The following is a 14,996-nucleotide window of genomic DNA, read 5'->3' as shown; positions in this document are numbered from 1 at the left end:
TGACTACAAAATGTATTCAGCTGTTTCCCATTGGGCCTCCCAATGCTGGCCCTCCAGGGATTAAAAAAGTCACTTCCGATTTTATGGAGAAACTGGAAGTTGCATTTTTTTTTTACTGCTGGGCTCAGAGGATCCTCCAGAGGTGAGGAGAGCAGGGCTCCCCTCCCCTCTGGAGTGAGCGCGTGTGGGGTCGGCGGACCCAATCTTCGAATTCGCAGTTATGGCCCCCCCATAGTTCCAAAATCTAATCCTTTGAGGTTAAAACAATTATAGAGCTACTGACGAAGCTAAGAAACATTAAATTGGTGTGGAAAGTTGATCTTACTATGAATTTCCTATCTGTCCAGCATGTAAGAGGTAGTTAACTCCTCTTTGGTTAGAAGGGAGGGCCAAAGAAAAGTAATGTCCTAGGTGCACACTTAGATGGGTTTCACAGTACGATTTACTCCACCCTGTGATCTGAGAATGTGACCTGACCAAATACTACTTTGCATTACAGGAGAAAACTGGTAGCAAGATGTCCTCATGGGGAACTTATCTATCATTACTGACTATTAAATAAGCTTCTGCTTCATTAAAATTTCCCTGGAATACAATCTGAAAACTCTTGGGAAGTTTTTAGACCAGTAGTTCCCAGACTTCAGAAGGGAACCACTAAGAGTTTGCGGGGATGGGGAGAAGGCAGCAACAAGATCCCCAGGATTGTGCCAGTGCTGAGGACAGAGCAGGGTTTTTTTCCCTACTTACCTCCACCTGTGCAAGCCTTTGAGGGGTGCAGGGAGCCCTGCAGGTATGTCTGCAGGGCTCCCCAAACCTTTGAAAAGTTAAAAACAGCTATCAGAAACCATTCCAGTTTCACAATCAAAAACCAGAAGTAATTTCTGATCACTATTTTCAACTTTTCTCTTGAGGAGCCCTGCAGAGGATTCCCCGAAGCCCCTGGAGGCCAGCACAGGCGGAGATAAGTGAAACCTCCCCCCTGACCCCAGCAGTGGCATGATCCTGGGGATCATGTCACTGCCTTCCCCCCCCCCCCTTAAGGAGCCATGCTTCCTAGGCTGGTGGGTCCCAACCCAGCAGTTTGGGAACCACTGGTTTAGACCATTATGTTAAGATTTATTCAGCACTCGTATACAAGATTCCATAGGGAAAGGAAAACAACAAATACTTTTACCTCACCAAATGGAGTGTAGAACTGCACAATGTTTATATCTTTATCTTGAGAAGCTACCTTCTGGAAGCCTGCAATTGCCAGCACATTCCCACAGTGGTTCCATTGAATACTCACAACGTTCAAAGCAGTGTCAATTAAGACAGGATCTAGTGGTTAGATTAAAGACAAGTTAAACAGTATTCATGGAAACCTTGTCTGAAGAATGACTGTAATGGGCAAGATGTGAACAAGACCTTCAAACAACAGAATTCCTCGAACTTTAGAGGGATAACAACAAGTTGCACTTACTTTGGTCATTCTCATGTCTCATGATTTGGCACCTTCCATTGTCAAAACAAATAGCAAGGCAAGGGCAATCCGGTTCAACATAACCTTCTGTGCCAGGGTACCAATGTATTCCCGCAATACTGAATGCTCCAGTAATGTTCACCAAACAGTTCATTTTCATTTTCATCTAAAATAAACATGTGATACAGCAGTCTAAAACTTGTCAAGAACTGGGAATCACCTCAGATCCCAAACTGCAACATGAGACCCACCTTCAAGATATAGCTCAGCTTTAGTCAGCCGCTAAGAGTCGGCTAATGAGTGGACACTGTCACAGTTCCTCTTTTGCCATCTGGGGGCAGGCAACAACTATGTGATGCTACTGTGTAAGCCTGCCCCTTCTTTCCTTTCAGGCCAACTGGAAGGAGAGGAGAGCCAGAGAATACCATGGTAGTAGCATGCGCTCAGTTTTGAAAGGGGTGGGAGGGAATGAGAAAACAAGGCAAGGGCAGAAGAAACTAAGAGTTTTCTGCTTCCTTAATGATCTGAGTATGAATGCTTTTACAAAAGCCTAAGAAAAAAGTGAACGTGCTCTGGTTATAACCAACAATTCAACTGAGACAGAATACTTGTGTTTAATTTGATTTAATCATTTTGATTAAGTAGGTTATATTTATTGCTGTATTTGTATCCTGTTCCCACCACATTGCTCTTATGACTCCACTTTCTATCCTACTGGTGAGATATCCAACAAGTTATAGACCAAGCTTTCCAAAACAGGAGTTATGCATCAGCAACTATTAGGCACTGGTCAACTATAGGTGGCCCTGATTTTCTGCCTCTTTCAAAACCAAGTGTTTTGACAGCGTCAGCAGGACCCTAATCTGGCGAATGTCTCATTTCTGGCTTCCTCTTACCAAACAGAGATCAGGGGTGATGGGCCTCATGCTGGCAGAAAAGCATTGAGGTTTAGGGTCAACTTGTGACTCAGCTTCTGGACTCCCAGCTCCTGGCCCCTACGAGGGGTGTTTTGGAGGGGAGTGGGTCAAGTCAAGATGCATGGGATCTTCCAAATCTGCAGCATATTTGAGTGAGACATCTTCCTGGGGAGGGGATAGTGGTATCTGCTGCCTCCCCTTTATTCCAGTCATTGCTAGCGGTGGTTCTGGGATTGTTCTTTTCTCATTCCAAGTTATCCATTTAGGGACTAGTTCTGATAGGAAGGTGGTGGACAGTGACTTGGCTGCTGTGTTCCACTGCAGACGATGGCATGAAAATTTCAATTCCTATGGTAATTGCAGAACACTTTCTAAGCATAATTATGGAAGAATACATAGCAATGGTTTTATGTTGTAGCTCAGACAGACATGTTGAGGAAAATCTTCCCAACTGTGAGAATAACTAGGCAGTGAAATCACCCAAAAGCAGACAAAGAGAGTCCATCATCTGTACCTAAGCTTACCATAAAATTCCCTTGATTGTCATAAATATGTATTTCTCCATTTGCCATACCAAAGAGAAGGGTTCTGCTGTCTGGAGACCATGCAACATGGCAAAGTTGTGTACCTTTCAAATCCTTTCCCCAAATACGATTCCCTGTTAACAGAAAATATGCCCATCATAGCACACCACTAAAAATAAAGCATTTATGATATTAAAGTTTTGAACTTTTCCATGTACTATGAATATAAATTTCTCAGTCATACAAGCTTGGATTCAAAGATGCTCTCCTGCTAGAAGAAAAGACTGTTTCCAACATAGTGGAAGAGTGTTACATGAGAAAAGTGACCTCAAATCCATAGAAGTAATACTCTGGAATGTGTCGTACATTCCTGTAAATCCTATTTATTTTAATGGTATCCATTTTAAAATAATTGAGAAAAGAGACATGTCAGGTATATCAAAATTTCACATGCTGCTTATTTATTATTATTTCTCTATCGGTTTCAAAATTTGTTAATATGTTCTCTCATTTGAATGTATAAGCATACATAAGTTTATAAATGCAGTGCATAAAACACATGAAAAACTGCATCTCTTTTTGGTCAAATACCTCCAACTGAATGTATTTGTCATATAGTGAAATAGAAGCTGATTAGCTCTTATCTAAGAAAATAACATTTAGAAAACCACCCTTCTACTACAAATATAGCCCACTGCTAAATCTGCATGCAAGGTTTATGAATTGTTGTTCAATGTGAAAACACCAAAAACAAGAGCTACTCAGAGAGACTGCATGTACTTAGTTGACACTTTACCATCCACAGAACCGACAATTACAGCACCATCTTCGTAAACAATGCAAATCTTCTGTCCATCAGCATTCCAGCTCATACTTCGAACAACAGATTTGTTTCTGTTGTTGATCATCTCCTCATACCAAGCACCTGAAACCAAAGAATGAAAATGCTGTCATATTTTCTATATTGCTATTTCTCATTTTAACAATTTTTTTCAGAAGTAAAACCAATGTTGGAATTACTTGTGAAAAAACAGTGGGTAACTTCAAATAAATTTAATTCCACCGAGAGAGATTATTTTGAGAATAATCCAAATGCTAAAAATTCATTACAAGATACATGAGGGATCCGTCCCTCACGTGGTTTGTCCCCTTCACCAGAGAAGACCTCTGGTGGCTTCCCTGGCCCTGCAGGATACAGCAGCAGCCATCTCAGCACTGCTGTAGCTTATGGCACTGGGAAGCATAGGATTAGGCTGTAAAAGCCTCAAAACATGTAAGATTTGATATACCTTAAAGACACAATAATGATAACCAAGTACCAGCAAATCTCCTACCTTTATACAGCATCCACACAATGATGAGCCCATTCTGATCACTGGTAGTTAATTTCTGATATTGTTCATTCCAAGTCACTACCTGAACAGAACCTAGAAAATTAGAGATTATATTGTTGAAACTCACACCGGGCAGGCGCCCATCTTCCGCTGCTTGGTGGTCACATGGACTACCGAGCCACAGCATGGTAAGCAGGGGCGGGGAGGGGGCAGGGAGGAGGCGTTCCGAGGAGGGGGGAGGCAGGTGGAGGGCAGAGAGAGAGGGCGAGCGGGAGGTGTGCCAGGAGGAGGGCGGGAGGCGGATCCAGTGGAGCTCTGCTCCACCGGATCCAAGGCGTTCGTGTGTGGCTCAGTGCCCTACATGAACATCTTTATCTTACCGCTGACCTTTTGGTTGGCGGTAACATGAGTAGCCCCACTGAGGGGCTGCTTCCCTTACCTGGGAGAAGGGAACTAAAGTCCCCTTCTCCCAAGGTGCCGCCTGCAGTAGCCTGAGGTGCACAGGATCCGGTGGCAGCAGTTTTCTGTGCTGCTGAAACTGCGTGCCCTGGGCAGCTCAGGATTGGGCTGCCCATTTGCAATTAAGTATAGCAATAGCAACTATCAAATAATTGTTACCCTGCAAACATGAATTAGTGGTGATGAGTAGATCTTTCTACACATTAAATGAAATAGTTTGTCATCAATGAAACAACATCAGTTTCAGAACAAATTATTCTGCAGGCAGTTGTGATCTAATCTGTAATGTAGGAGTATTAAATTTAGAACTCTTACCACAGTGCCCTTCAAGAGTTTGATTCATTGAGAGATTACTAGGTGCAGCAAGTCCTTTTAATTTGGCTTCATCTGTTAAGAAAATAAGAATAAAGTTAAAACATGATTTTAAAACATAATTTGAACATTGCATAATTTTATAATTGTATACTTTATACTTTTTTGCCTAAGGATTTTTAGTGGTCTAGATAGAATTCAGTAAAATTCCTAAATCCAGTGAGTAAATACCTCTGAGTAAAATGCTTCTCTGTACTTCAGTTAAGTTAAATAGCTAAACTGTATGCACAATCAAAAGAGGGGTGAATAAAAATTTTGTATATTTTAATTTTGTATGTTTTTATTTACATGACTTTGACGTTTCAGCTCTAGTAAATTTGTCTTTCAAAAATAAACTGGTCTGAAATGAAATCTGAACTTAATGCAATCAAAGTTGCATCGGAAGAATGTTAGTCATGATTAAGTTCCATTTACATTATTGGGACTTACGGTATGTTAGTCACAACTCACTTGCCTAATCAATCAGCAGGGCTAGTTATGTCTAACTTTGCTTGGATACAACCCATGCAGTGCAGTCCTCAGAAGTAATTCCTGCTGAGTTCAACGGGCCTTACTGACAGTTATGTATGTATAGAACTGCAGACAAGGGGCTCAATCCTAGCCAACTTTATAGAACTGCAGACAAGGGGCTCAATCCTAGTCAACTTTCTAGCGCTGATGCAATCACAATGCAGCATTGCAGTAAGGAAACAAACATTCCCTTATCTTGAGGAGGCCTCTGTGACTCCCCTCCACCACAGTATGCAGTGCAAGCCCCATTGGCACAGCTGCATCAATGCTGAAAAGTTGGATAGGATTGTGTTCATAATCTCTTAAAACTAAATTTATAACCTTCCTATAGCTGGCTGCTTTATTGGATCACCATACAGCACAGTATTATTTATTATTTACCTGACGATCTGACTTTTGCAAGAAGCATTGCCAGAGTTCTCTTGACTTTTTCTGCTATGGTTTTGTAAAATTCTACTGATTTTATATCCTGATTTTCTTCCATGAGGGGGTCTAAGGTGGTTTACAGTACTCATGAAAAACAATCAATACAATCCCCATCCCAAAAAAAGAATCCATAGCTGCAAAATACAACAAAACAGTTGCAGAAAAAGTCAGTAGGAATAACAAAAGTCAGGAGAACTCTGGCAATGCCTTTTGCAAAAGTCAGATCTTCAGGAGATGGAGAAACATCAGAAAAGAGGAGACCAGATGTGAAATAAATGGCAAGGAGTGTTGTAAGATGGGTGACACCACTAAGAAGGCCACTCACATGTCACTGTCAGTTTGGCCTAAGAAGTCAGTGGGATATGAATGAGAACCTGTTTCCCAGATTATACAGGAAGCAGCCCTTCAGTGCTTAATTTCATTTTGACATTAGGAGTCAGGTATGGGCAACAAGTTATCCGAGGACGCAATTCTAACCCCTTATGTCAGTGCTTTCCAGCACTGGCATAGCGGTGCCAATGGGACATGTGCTGCATCCTGCATTTGGGTGTCACTCATGGAGGCCTCCTCAAAGTAAGGGAATGTTTGTTCTCTTACCTCGGAGCTGCATTGCTCTTATGTCAGTGCTGGAAAGCACTGACATAAGGGGTTAGGATTGAGTCCCGAGTCACTCACAAATCCATCTAGATGAACGTTACTCTTATGTGTAGGTACTCCAAGATCTGAAGGATCTACCACTGCCACAGGGAATGACAACTTACCTGTTTTGGTTTCTAGCTTTAAAACTTTCAACAGCCCATCCTCTCCGCCGCAGGCTATAAAGCCCTGGTCCTTGTTCCAAGAAATACATCTCAGTCTAACGTTTCCAGGTATGGTAATCTGGAAGAAATACAGTGTTTGCATCGGAATGAAAAACAAGACCCAGGATGAAGATAAACAGGAAGTCGCTTCTTACAGGATGTGGATTGTTCCACCAGTGCTGTTTCTGCTCATCTTATTACTGTGATCAAAACAAAACCACTTTTAATGCAGGCGGGTCACCTCTGACCTGGACACTGAAAATCTGGACAGCTCTGAACTCCAGATATTTTTGTCCAACGTTTTTGTTTTCTGAGTGAAGCTGAGGCAGAAACTGGGATTGTGGTGGACCAGGTGCAGTGCTGGTTTGGGGCGGGGTCTGTTCTTTACCCTCTTTACCCCTCCATTGGGAGCATCTCTCGAGCAGGCGCTCCCCCACAGACCACCAGAACCTTCCCTCACACTATACAACCACCCCCATGAAAAAGCTGCAGGGGTGGTAAGGTGACTGACAGCCCACCCTAGGCCTGCCTAGTCAGAAAGAAGCCCCATTGCAGTCAACGGGGCTTACTCTCAGGGAAGTGTGGGTAGCACTGCAGCCTCAGAGCCCAGGCTGTGCCTGTCTACTCAGAAGGAAGCCCCATTGCAGTCAGTGGGGCTCCCTCCCAGGGAGGTGTGGAGAGGGTGGCAGCTTCAGAGCCCAGGCCTGTGCCTGCCTACTCAGAAGTAACTCCCATTACAGTCTATGGGTCTTACTCCCAGGCAAGCGTTGGTGGGATTGCACTGCGCAGCCTGGCCGGAATCACCCGCGACCGTCCCGTCCCCACACCCACCTTCTTGCTCAGGTAGACAAACATCCTGCCCTCCCCGGCGGTCCCTCCTCCTCCGCCGCACCGGCAGAACTAAACAAACTCTGGCGACTCCATAGCAACAAGCGCTCTCCAGCTTCCTTGGCAACCAGCCCGCACCGGAAGTCGAATCGCTTTACTTCCGGGTCTGCGGAAGGAGCGCGTGCCCTCCCGGATGCTCCCTTAACGAGGCGTTCTCACCCCCCTCCCGGGAGATGGAACGCGCCGCGTCGCCACGCCCACGTTCTCCCTACCTGAGGCAGCGCAGCCTTTCCTTGTCCCGCAGGAGCCTTTAAGAGGCAGAAGCCAGGCAGAGGTTCCAGGGGCGCCTCGGTCACCACTGAGGCTCCCATAGGGGGAAGGGAGGCGCCTGCCAGCGTCTTTCCCGCAGGCTGCCATCCCAGGCACCCTTCCCTGGGAGTGGGCCTTACTTCTGAGTAGACCTGCCAGTTCTTTCGCCTTTGGCCATCCTTCTCCACATCCTGACCCTGTTGCTTTCAGAGCCCAAGCAGTTCTACTCAGAAGTAAGCCCCATTGAATTCAAGGGGGCTGATCCCCTTACAGCCCAATCCTCTCCACACTTCCCTGGGAGGAAGCCCCAGTGACTACAATGGGGCTTCCTTCTGAGTAGACAGGCACAGCCTGGGCTCTGAGGCTGCCACCCTCTCCACACTTCCCTGGGAGGAAGCCCCACTGACTAAATGGGGCTTCCTTCTGAGTAGGCAGGCACAGGCCTGGGCTCTGAGGCTGTGACCCTCTCCACACTTCCCTGGGAGGAAGCCCCACTGACTACAATGGGGCTTCCTTCTGAGTAGGCAGGCACAGGACTGGGCTCTGAGGCTGCTATCCTCTCCACACTTTCCTGGGAGGAAGCCCCGTTGACTCCCACTGACATTGCATGCCCTTCCATTTAGAATTCATAGGTCATAGTTTGGTATCACATGTGAGCTGAGGCAACATTCCTTAGTAATGAAGATTAAAAGGAAGGGTTGGGGTTTATTTTTTTGTTTTTAAAGAAGGAAAACATTTTACTCTCTTTGGTTATGACAGAAAGTTGGAGTATCTGCATTAATGCATCAGCAGAGACATGCAGCTGTTGAGTGTTGCGCTTAATGCTCCAAAGCCTTTGGAGATTTGTTATACATAACTGAGTTGTGATACGAAAATGAAATGTAACCAATTCCTCTTCCTTCCATCTGCTTTTGAAATGACTTTGAAAACAAGTGCGCAGAACTGTATAATTAAATCTACAAGCCTGTGTACAAGGTTCTTATGGAGTCGTGGTTTGATATTTATGTTTACAGGTCTTTCAACATTGATACAGTATGTGACTTCTTATTTACACATTAATTGCATGCTGTGGTAAATTCTCATGATTGCTCTCTGTGCTGTAGCAGGAAGCTCGTATTTCCAGCTGGGAGAAATAGTATGCAAGACTTAGGGGTTCTGAGTAGACAGAAAACCTTACAGGTTAGTTTAAAATTTACTGTCACATTCTGGAATGTGTCACTAGACATCTGTCCAGAAGCCCCTAGATCCCTGAAGGTCAGTGGCATCGTGGCCTATCTGTTATGGACTGGGGTTTTCTGTCTCCTCAGAGGAGTCATTATGAAGACAGTCTGTGGCAATAGCTCAAGGCCTATAAAAGGTCTTGCACAAAGAAAGACTGACCTTTCCTTTTCTGCCATTACTGCATCACAGATGTGAAACAAGTAGTGGAGGGATCTCTCATCCCACAGCTCACATGGGAGGTCAAACAGTTGCCCTCACGCTGACAGCAGTTGCGTCGGGCCAGTGTGGGCTCCAACAAATATCCAGAGGGCCAGAGGCTCATTGGAGACTGGGGGCTCCCTGAGGGCCGCATTGAGAGGCCTCGAGGGCCATGTGGCCCCCGGGCCAGGGTTTGGACACCCCTGATTTACAGTATTAAACTATTGGTGCCTACTGGCCTTTGGCTAAAGAACACATTTACAGCTCAATCCTCCCCCGAGTTGGCACAATCCAAACCCCTTCCCCAAGCTGACACAAATCCCTTATGCTGGCCCCTGAGTGTCATGAACATGCTGTAAAGCATATTTGCAGCTACTTGGGAGGAGGAAGTGGTCCCCTGCCTGGAGGAACTGGCCTCACTGAGCTGGCCAGTCTTGGCTGCACCTGAGTCCTCTGGCGACAACTGGAGGACTTTCTGAAGATATCTTTCTGAAGCTAGCAGAGGCAGTGTGCTTCAGAACGGCCCATTCAGGCAGAAAAATGCAATTTCTGGTTTCCTGAGGGTGAAATCGCCCAGCCAGATGCCAAGTGTGCACTTGTGCTCCAACTATTTCTTGATGTGAAGCAGTTGGAGCATGAGCGAGCTGATGATGTCATGCTGCTGTGTGGTGTCATGATGTTAGATGTTGCCCTGGGCACCAGAAGCCCTGGATATGCCGCTGCTCAGAAGTCCAGTTGTGTTCAACAGTGGAGCATGAATGAGAGTGAGACACAGGAGGATGAAATTGAAATATCTTTGTCTGCTGGTGTGGGTGGGAATGGGAGGGTGTCTGCTTTGGGACAACCCAAGGAATGGCTGGCAGCTTGTTCCCACATGAGCAGGCCAGCCCTGTGCGTGCTAGCACAGAAAACAAACAGCATGTGAATCTTTCTGTTACTGGCAAGAACAGGACATTTACTGTCCTCAGAAGGGCAAGCCCTTAGGAAGTCACATCCACCCTTAGAAAAACCTTTTCAACAGCTAGCCCCAAATTACTGTATTTTTTCAGCTATCATTCATGGCACAAACTTTTGGCATCTGCCCTCAACAATAATGCCACCCCTCAGTCCATTTGGAACGCAAATGACATGCACAGAGGGTGCCATGTTTAACCTTCAAGCTCAAAGGGATGGTTGCAAGCATGGTGAGCGTGCAAGAAGCTGAAAAACATATGCAAACTTAGCATGCTGGGAGGAAATTTACATATACCTCTCCAGTGCTACTGGTGCGGTTAGCTGAAAAACAAATGCAGCCCAACTGTGGCTGCAAGTCCCATGTGCGTTGAAACTCAAGGATCCCCCGGAATAACTCAACATTTGGTTTGGGCCTCAGCATGTAAGCAGCTACCAGGGAGTAAATGTTTATGCAATTCTTCCCAGAGCGTGCTGTGCTAAAATGTTCTCCCCTAGGCTACATTTTCAAATGACACTACAATTTTTTCTAATTAAGCTAGATGAGAGTGCATAGGTTAACACAGTGCTTAGTCTGTGTTGATAATTTATTGAACTCCAGCTGCTTCTACTTTGTAAGTAATTAGGATTTTTTTTTGTACCACTGCATTGCTATAACTTTAAACAAGTACTGTAATTTATAATGAAAATTGGCTTACTTGACTTTTTGTTGCCTTCAATTTGAAAAAAAGTGCATATAAATCCTTCTGTTTTTGCAGATCTATGTTTGAATTCTCGCCAATGCGATATATAAGGAATAAAATTCTTGTGTGTGTTGGCTAGCAAATTCAAAGTGGGTCCTATGAGTAAAGCAAGAAGGGATGTATTTATTTTTCTGGAATTCTGCACAAGTGTAGAAGAAAATGTGAAGAATGTGCTACTGAGGAGAAAACGTAGCAATCTAAAAATCCTAGCTTTTTAATGATTTAAAGCATGTTTCTAGTCCTTATTAAAAGATAGGTTTAACTATATGTTGGCAATGACTGATGAAATGAAATCTTAGATTTCCAATGGTTAGGTGCAGGGACTTAGTGTACTTCATAGTCCCTTGCTCTTTCCCATTACTGGCAGTAGAAAAAAAAATGCCAAATTGCTTGATTTGCATAACTTTACTTGGTCACAGAATTTAGCATTTTTTTTGGTCACAGACTATATTCATATTTGCACAGAATATAGCTTTTGCTGCTGCTACCTTGTCTACAATGAAGAAAAGAAAAATCTGCATCAAACATCACATGTTTGAATACCTCTTATTAAAAAATTGTACATGGAAAACTAGCATATCAGAGTACAGTCCATGATGAGAGGACAGGTCCTCTCGTGGATTGAGAACTGGTTGGAGGCCAGGAAGCAGAGAGTGGGTGTCAATGGGCAATTTTCACAATGGAGAGAGGTGAAAAGCGGTGTGCCCCAAGGATCTGTCCTGGGACCGGTGCTTTTCAACCTCTTCATAAATGACCTGGAGACAGGGTTGAGCAGTGAAGTGGCTAAGTTTGCAGATGACACCAAACTTTTCCGAGTGGTAAAGACCAGAAGTGATTGTGAGGAGCTCCAGAAGGATCTCTCCAGATTGGCAGAATGGGCAGCAAAATGGCAGATGCGCTTCAATGTCAGTAAGTGTAAAGTCATGCACATTGGGGCAAAAAATCAAAACTTTCGATATAGGCTGATGGGTTCTGAGCTGTCTGTGACAGATCAGGAGAGAGATCTTGGGGTGGTGGTGGACAGGTCGATGAAAGTATCAACCCAATGTGCGGCGGCAGTGAAGAAGGCCAATTCTATGCTTGGGATCATTAGGAAGGGTATTGAGAACAAAACGGCTAGTATTATAATGCCGTTGTACAAATCTATGGTAACGCCACACCTGGAGTATTGTGTCCAGTTCTGGTCGCCGCATCTCAAAAAAGACATAGTGGAAATGGAAAAGGTGCAAAAGAGAGCGACTAAGATGATTACGGGGCTGGGACACCTTCCTTATGAGGAAAGGCTACGGCGTTTGGGCCTCTTCAGCCTAGAAAAGAGACGCTTGAGGGGGGACATGATTGAGACATACACAATTATGCAGGGAATGGACAGAGTGGATAGGGAGATGCTCTTTACACTCTCACATAATACCAGAACCAGGGGACATCCACTAAAATTGAGTGTTGGGCGGGTTAGAACAGACAAAAGAAAATATTTCTTTACTCAGCGTGTGGTCGGTCTGTGGAACTCCTTGCCACAGGATGTGGTGCTGGTGTCTAGCCTAGACGCCTTTAAAAGGGGATTGGACAAGTTTCTGGAGGAAAAATCCATTATTGGATAGAAGCCATGATGTGTATGCGCAACCTCCTGATTTTAGAAATGGGTTATGTCAGAATGCCAGATGCAAGGGAGGGCACCAGGATGAGGTCTCTTGTTATCTGGTGTGCTCCCTGGGGCATTTGGTGGGCTGCTGTGAGATACAGGAAGCTGGACTAGATGGGCCTATGGCCTGATCCAGTGGGGCTGTTCTTATGTTCTTATGATCACTGTTACTACATGACAAGCTGTTTGATAGCCAAATCCTAAAGGCGCCACTGCTGCTGGGTGCAGTGGCAACAAAGTGGCTACTACTGCATCCTGTGTTCCTGCAGCAGCCGCTGGAGATCTCAGGGGAAAGGGACTGGCCAGTAGTTGTCTAATACAGTGGAATCCAGGGAGGGCCTCTTCAGGAGCAGGTGAACCACTGCCTGTTTCAAAGCACATGGCAATGTCCCCTCCATCAAGGAAGAGTTGACCACCCTCCCCGTCCACTCAGCCAGTCCACCCCGGGCAGCTCTTATCAGCCAAGCTGGGCAAGGGTCAAGCAGGCAGGCAGAAGGCCTCACACTCCAAAGGAGTCTGTCCACATCCTCAGGCTGTACAAGCTGAAAAGAATCCCACAACACTGGACAAGCAGTTGCCAAGGGGACATCGTCAGACATTGTCAATGTGGCATCCAAGTTGTGACGAATACGATCGATTTTATCTGCAAAATGTTGTGCAAACACATCACAGCGGCTGACCGTGTGTTCCTCCTGGTTTACTGGAGGGGCCTGATGGAAGAGGCCCCGCACCACACGGAACAGCTCTGCCGGAAGTTTAAGATCCCAGGAACTTTCTGGGCCCCCTCCTTTGGCTCCTGGGCCCAGGTACAAATTACCCCCTTTACCCCCCTCTCCTTGGCTCTGCCTTACACCATGTTTACGAGCCCAGTGCTAATGGTATGTTTGTACCACCGGCGCTAAAGAGGTCAGGACTGGGGTCTAAGTAGACTAGATCCAGGGATTTTAATTTTTGCCAGGCTTACAGCCCAATCCCGACCAACCTTCCAGTGCTGGCACAACTGCACCAATGGGGTGCACACTGCATTCTGTGAGGGGGCAATCACAGAAGCCTTGTCAAGGTAAAGGAATGTTCGTTCCCTCACCTCGATACAGCCACAGTGCAGCCCTGCTGCTGGAAAGTTGGATAGGATTGGGCTGCTGTTCTATGACTCCATAATGCCGTTTGTGGAACATCTTCAATAGAAAATCTGATTCAAAATGGCTGAAGTTTCGCCATAGACCATAACATTATCCCTGCGTTGTGGAAGCTACAGTTCTTATTTTAATCAAATACCTTTTTCTGTTGTGTTTAGACTTTTCTGTGCCATCTCATTTTACATTACTTGAAGATAACTCATTTGAGAAAATGGGTCCTTAATCATAGTGGATGTAGAAATGCTCAGATTGGACCCGTTTTACATTCTGAAAATGATTAGACCAAATTGTAGAGAAATATTCAGCAGGTGAGTCTTTACCTCCTTTCATATAGAACAAAATGTGAAATAATGAAGATGTAGGAGTGTGAAGTGATAACTTTAATCAGTTTCTTAAGTACAAGTCTTCATTTCACCCTGTTTAAATGGGATCAGGGTAACTGAGAGACAATTGCTCTATCAGCCATTCTATTCAGTCTGGAAAAAACAAAAAATAGTATGAAACTCTGAGAAGAGGGGGATATATTTCATTGTGCAAATGCTCTCTCTTGCCCCCTCTCCTCATCCTGTAACGTATTTGTGCATGCAGATCAACCTCTGAACCCTACCTCATGTCCCTCTACCACCTGAAGTAAAGAACAGCATAGAGATCGTATGTGGTGGTGTCACAGCTGTGGAATGCCTCCTGGGGAGGATCTGTGCAGCTCCATCACTGCTCACCTTTCAGCAGGCAGGAAACCTGGTTAATAATGTTATTCGATTTTGTAGCTTTTTATTATTGTTGCTAGATGCCTGCTGGGGAGGTCTTTCCAATAGAAACGCAAGATAAAAATCCTCTGACTGCTCAGCCCTATCAGCTTGTAGCTCTGATGGAAGACGTGTTCTGCTAGCAGCACCTGCTTTTTGGCTGTTATAAAAGCACTACTGACAAGTAAGGCTGTTCAGGGGCTGGAAGGGAGGTGGGGACAGGCTTGATCAAGGTGGGGGGTGGATGGAATGGGATGGTAATGGGGCAGGGAGGAGGGTGGATCAGGCCTGCGAGAGGGGACAGAATCAGTGGCAATGGTGCACACCAAATCCTAAACCCCTTCCTGGGCCTGATCTGCCTGCACAGAGTACCGTGGACCTGTGCCAGTGATTGAGCTGGCGTGGGTCTGAGTTACCC

General features: G+C 45.2%; 1 protein-coding gene across 1 annotated transcript in view; it reads right to left on the bottom strand.

Moving 5' to 3' along the window:
- The window catches only part of WDR35 (WD repeat domain 35), a 35,088-nt gene extending 27,330 nt beyond the window's left edge, over positions 1-7,758 (bottom strand). The window contains exons 1-8 of the mRNA XM_066639853.1: positions 7,636-7,758; positions 6,766-6,883; positions 5,012-5,083; positions 4,238-4,330; positions 3,700-3,828; positions 2,904-3,037; positions 1,463-1,628; positions 1,175-1,320 (exon numbers count right to left, since the gene is read on the bottom strand). Of these exons, the coding sequence (XP_066495950.1) occupies positions 1,175-1,320; positions 1,463-1,628; positions 2,904-3,037; positions 3,700-3,828; positions 4,238-4,330; positions 5,012-5,083; positions 6,766-6,883; positions 7,636-7,659 (882 nt within the window). The 5' untranslated portion in view covers positions 7,660-7,758. The remainder of the gene's footprint in view (positions 1-1,174; positions 1,321-1,462; positions 1,629-2,903; positions 3,038-3,699; positions 3,829-4,237; positions 4,331-5,011; positions 5,084-6,765; positions 6,884-7,635) is intronic.
- Positions 7,759-14,996: the final 7,238 nt, after the last annotated feature.

Source organism: Tiliqua scincoides, chromosome 1 (genome assembly GCF_035046505.1).
Source record: "Tiliqua scincoides isolate rTilSci1 chromosome 1, rTilSci1.hap2, whole genome shotgun sequence".
Classification (NCBI taxonomy): domain Eukaryota; kingdom Metazoa; phylum Chordata; class Lepidosauria; order Squamata; family Scincidae; genus Tiliqua; species Tiliqua scincoides.
This window is presented reverse-complemented; position numbering and strand designations above follow the sequence as displayed.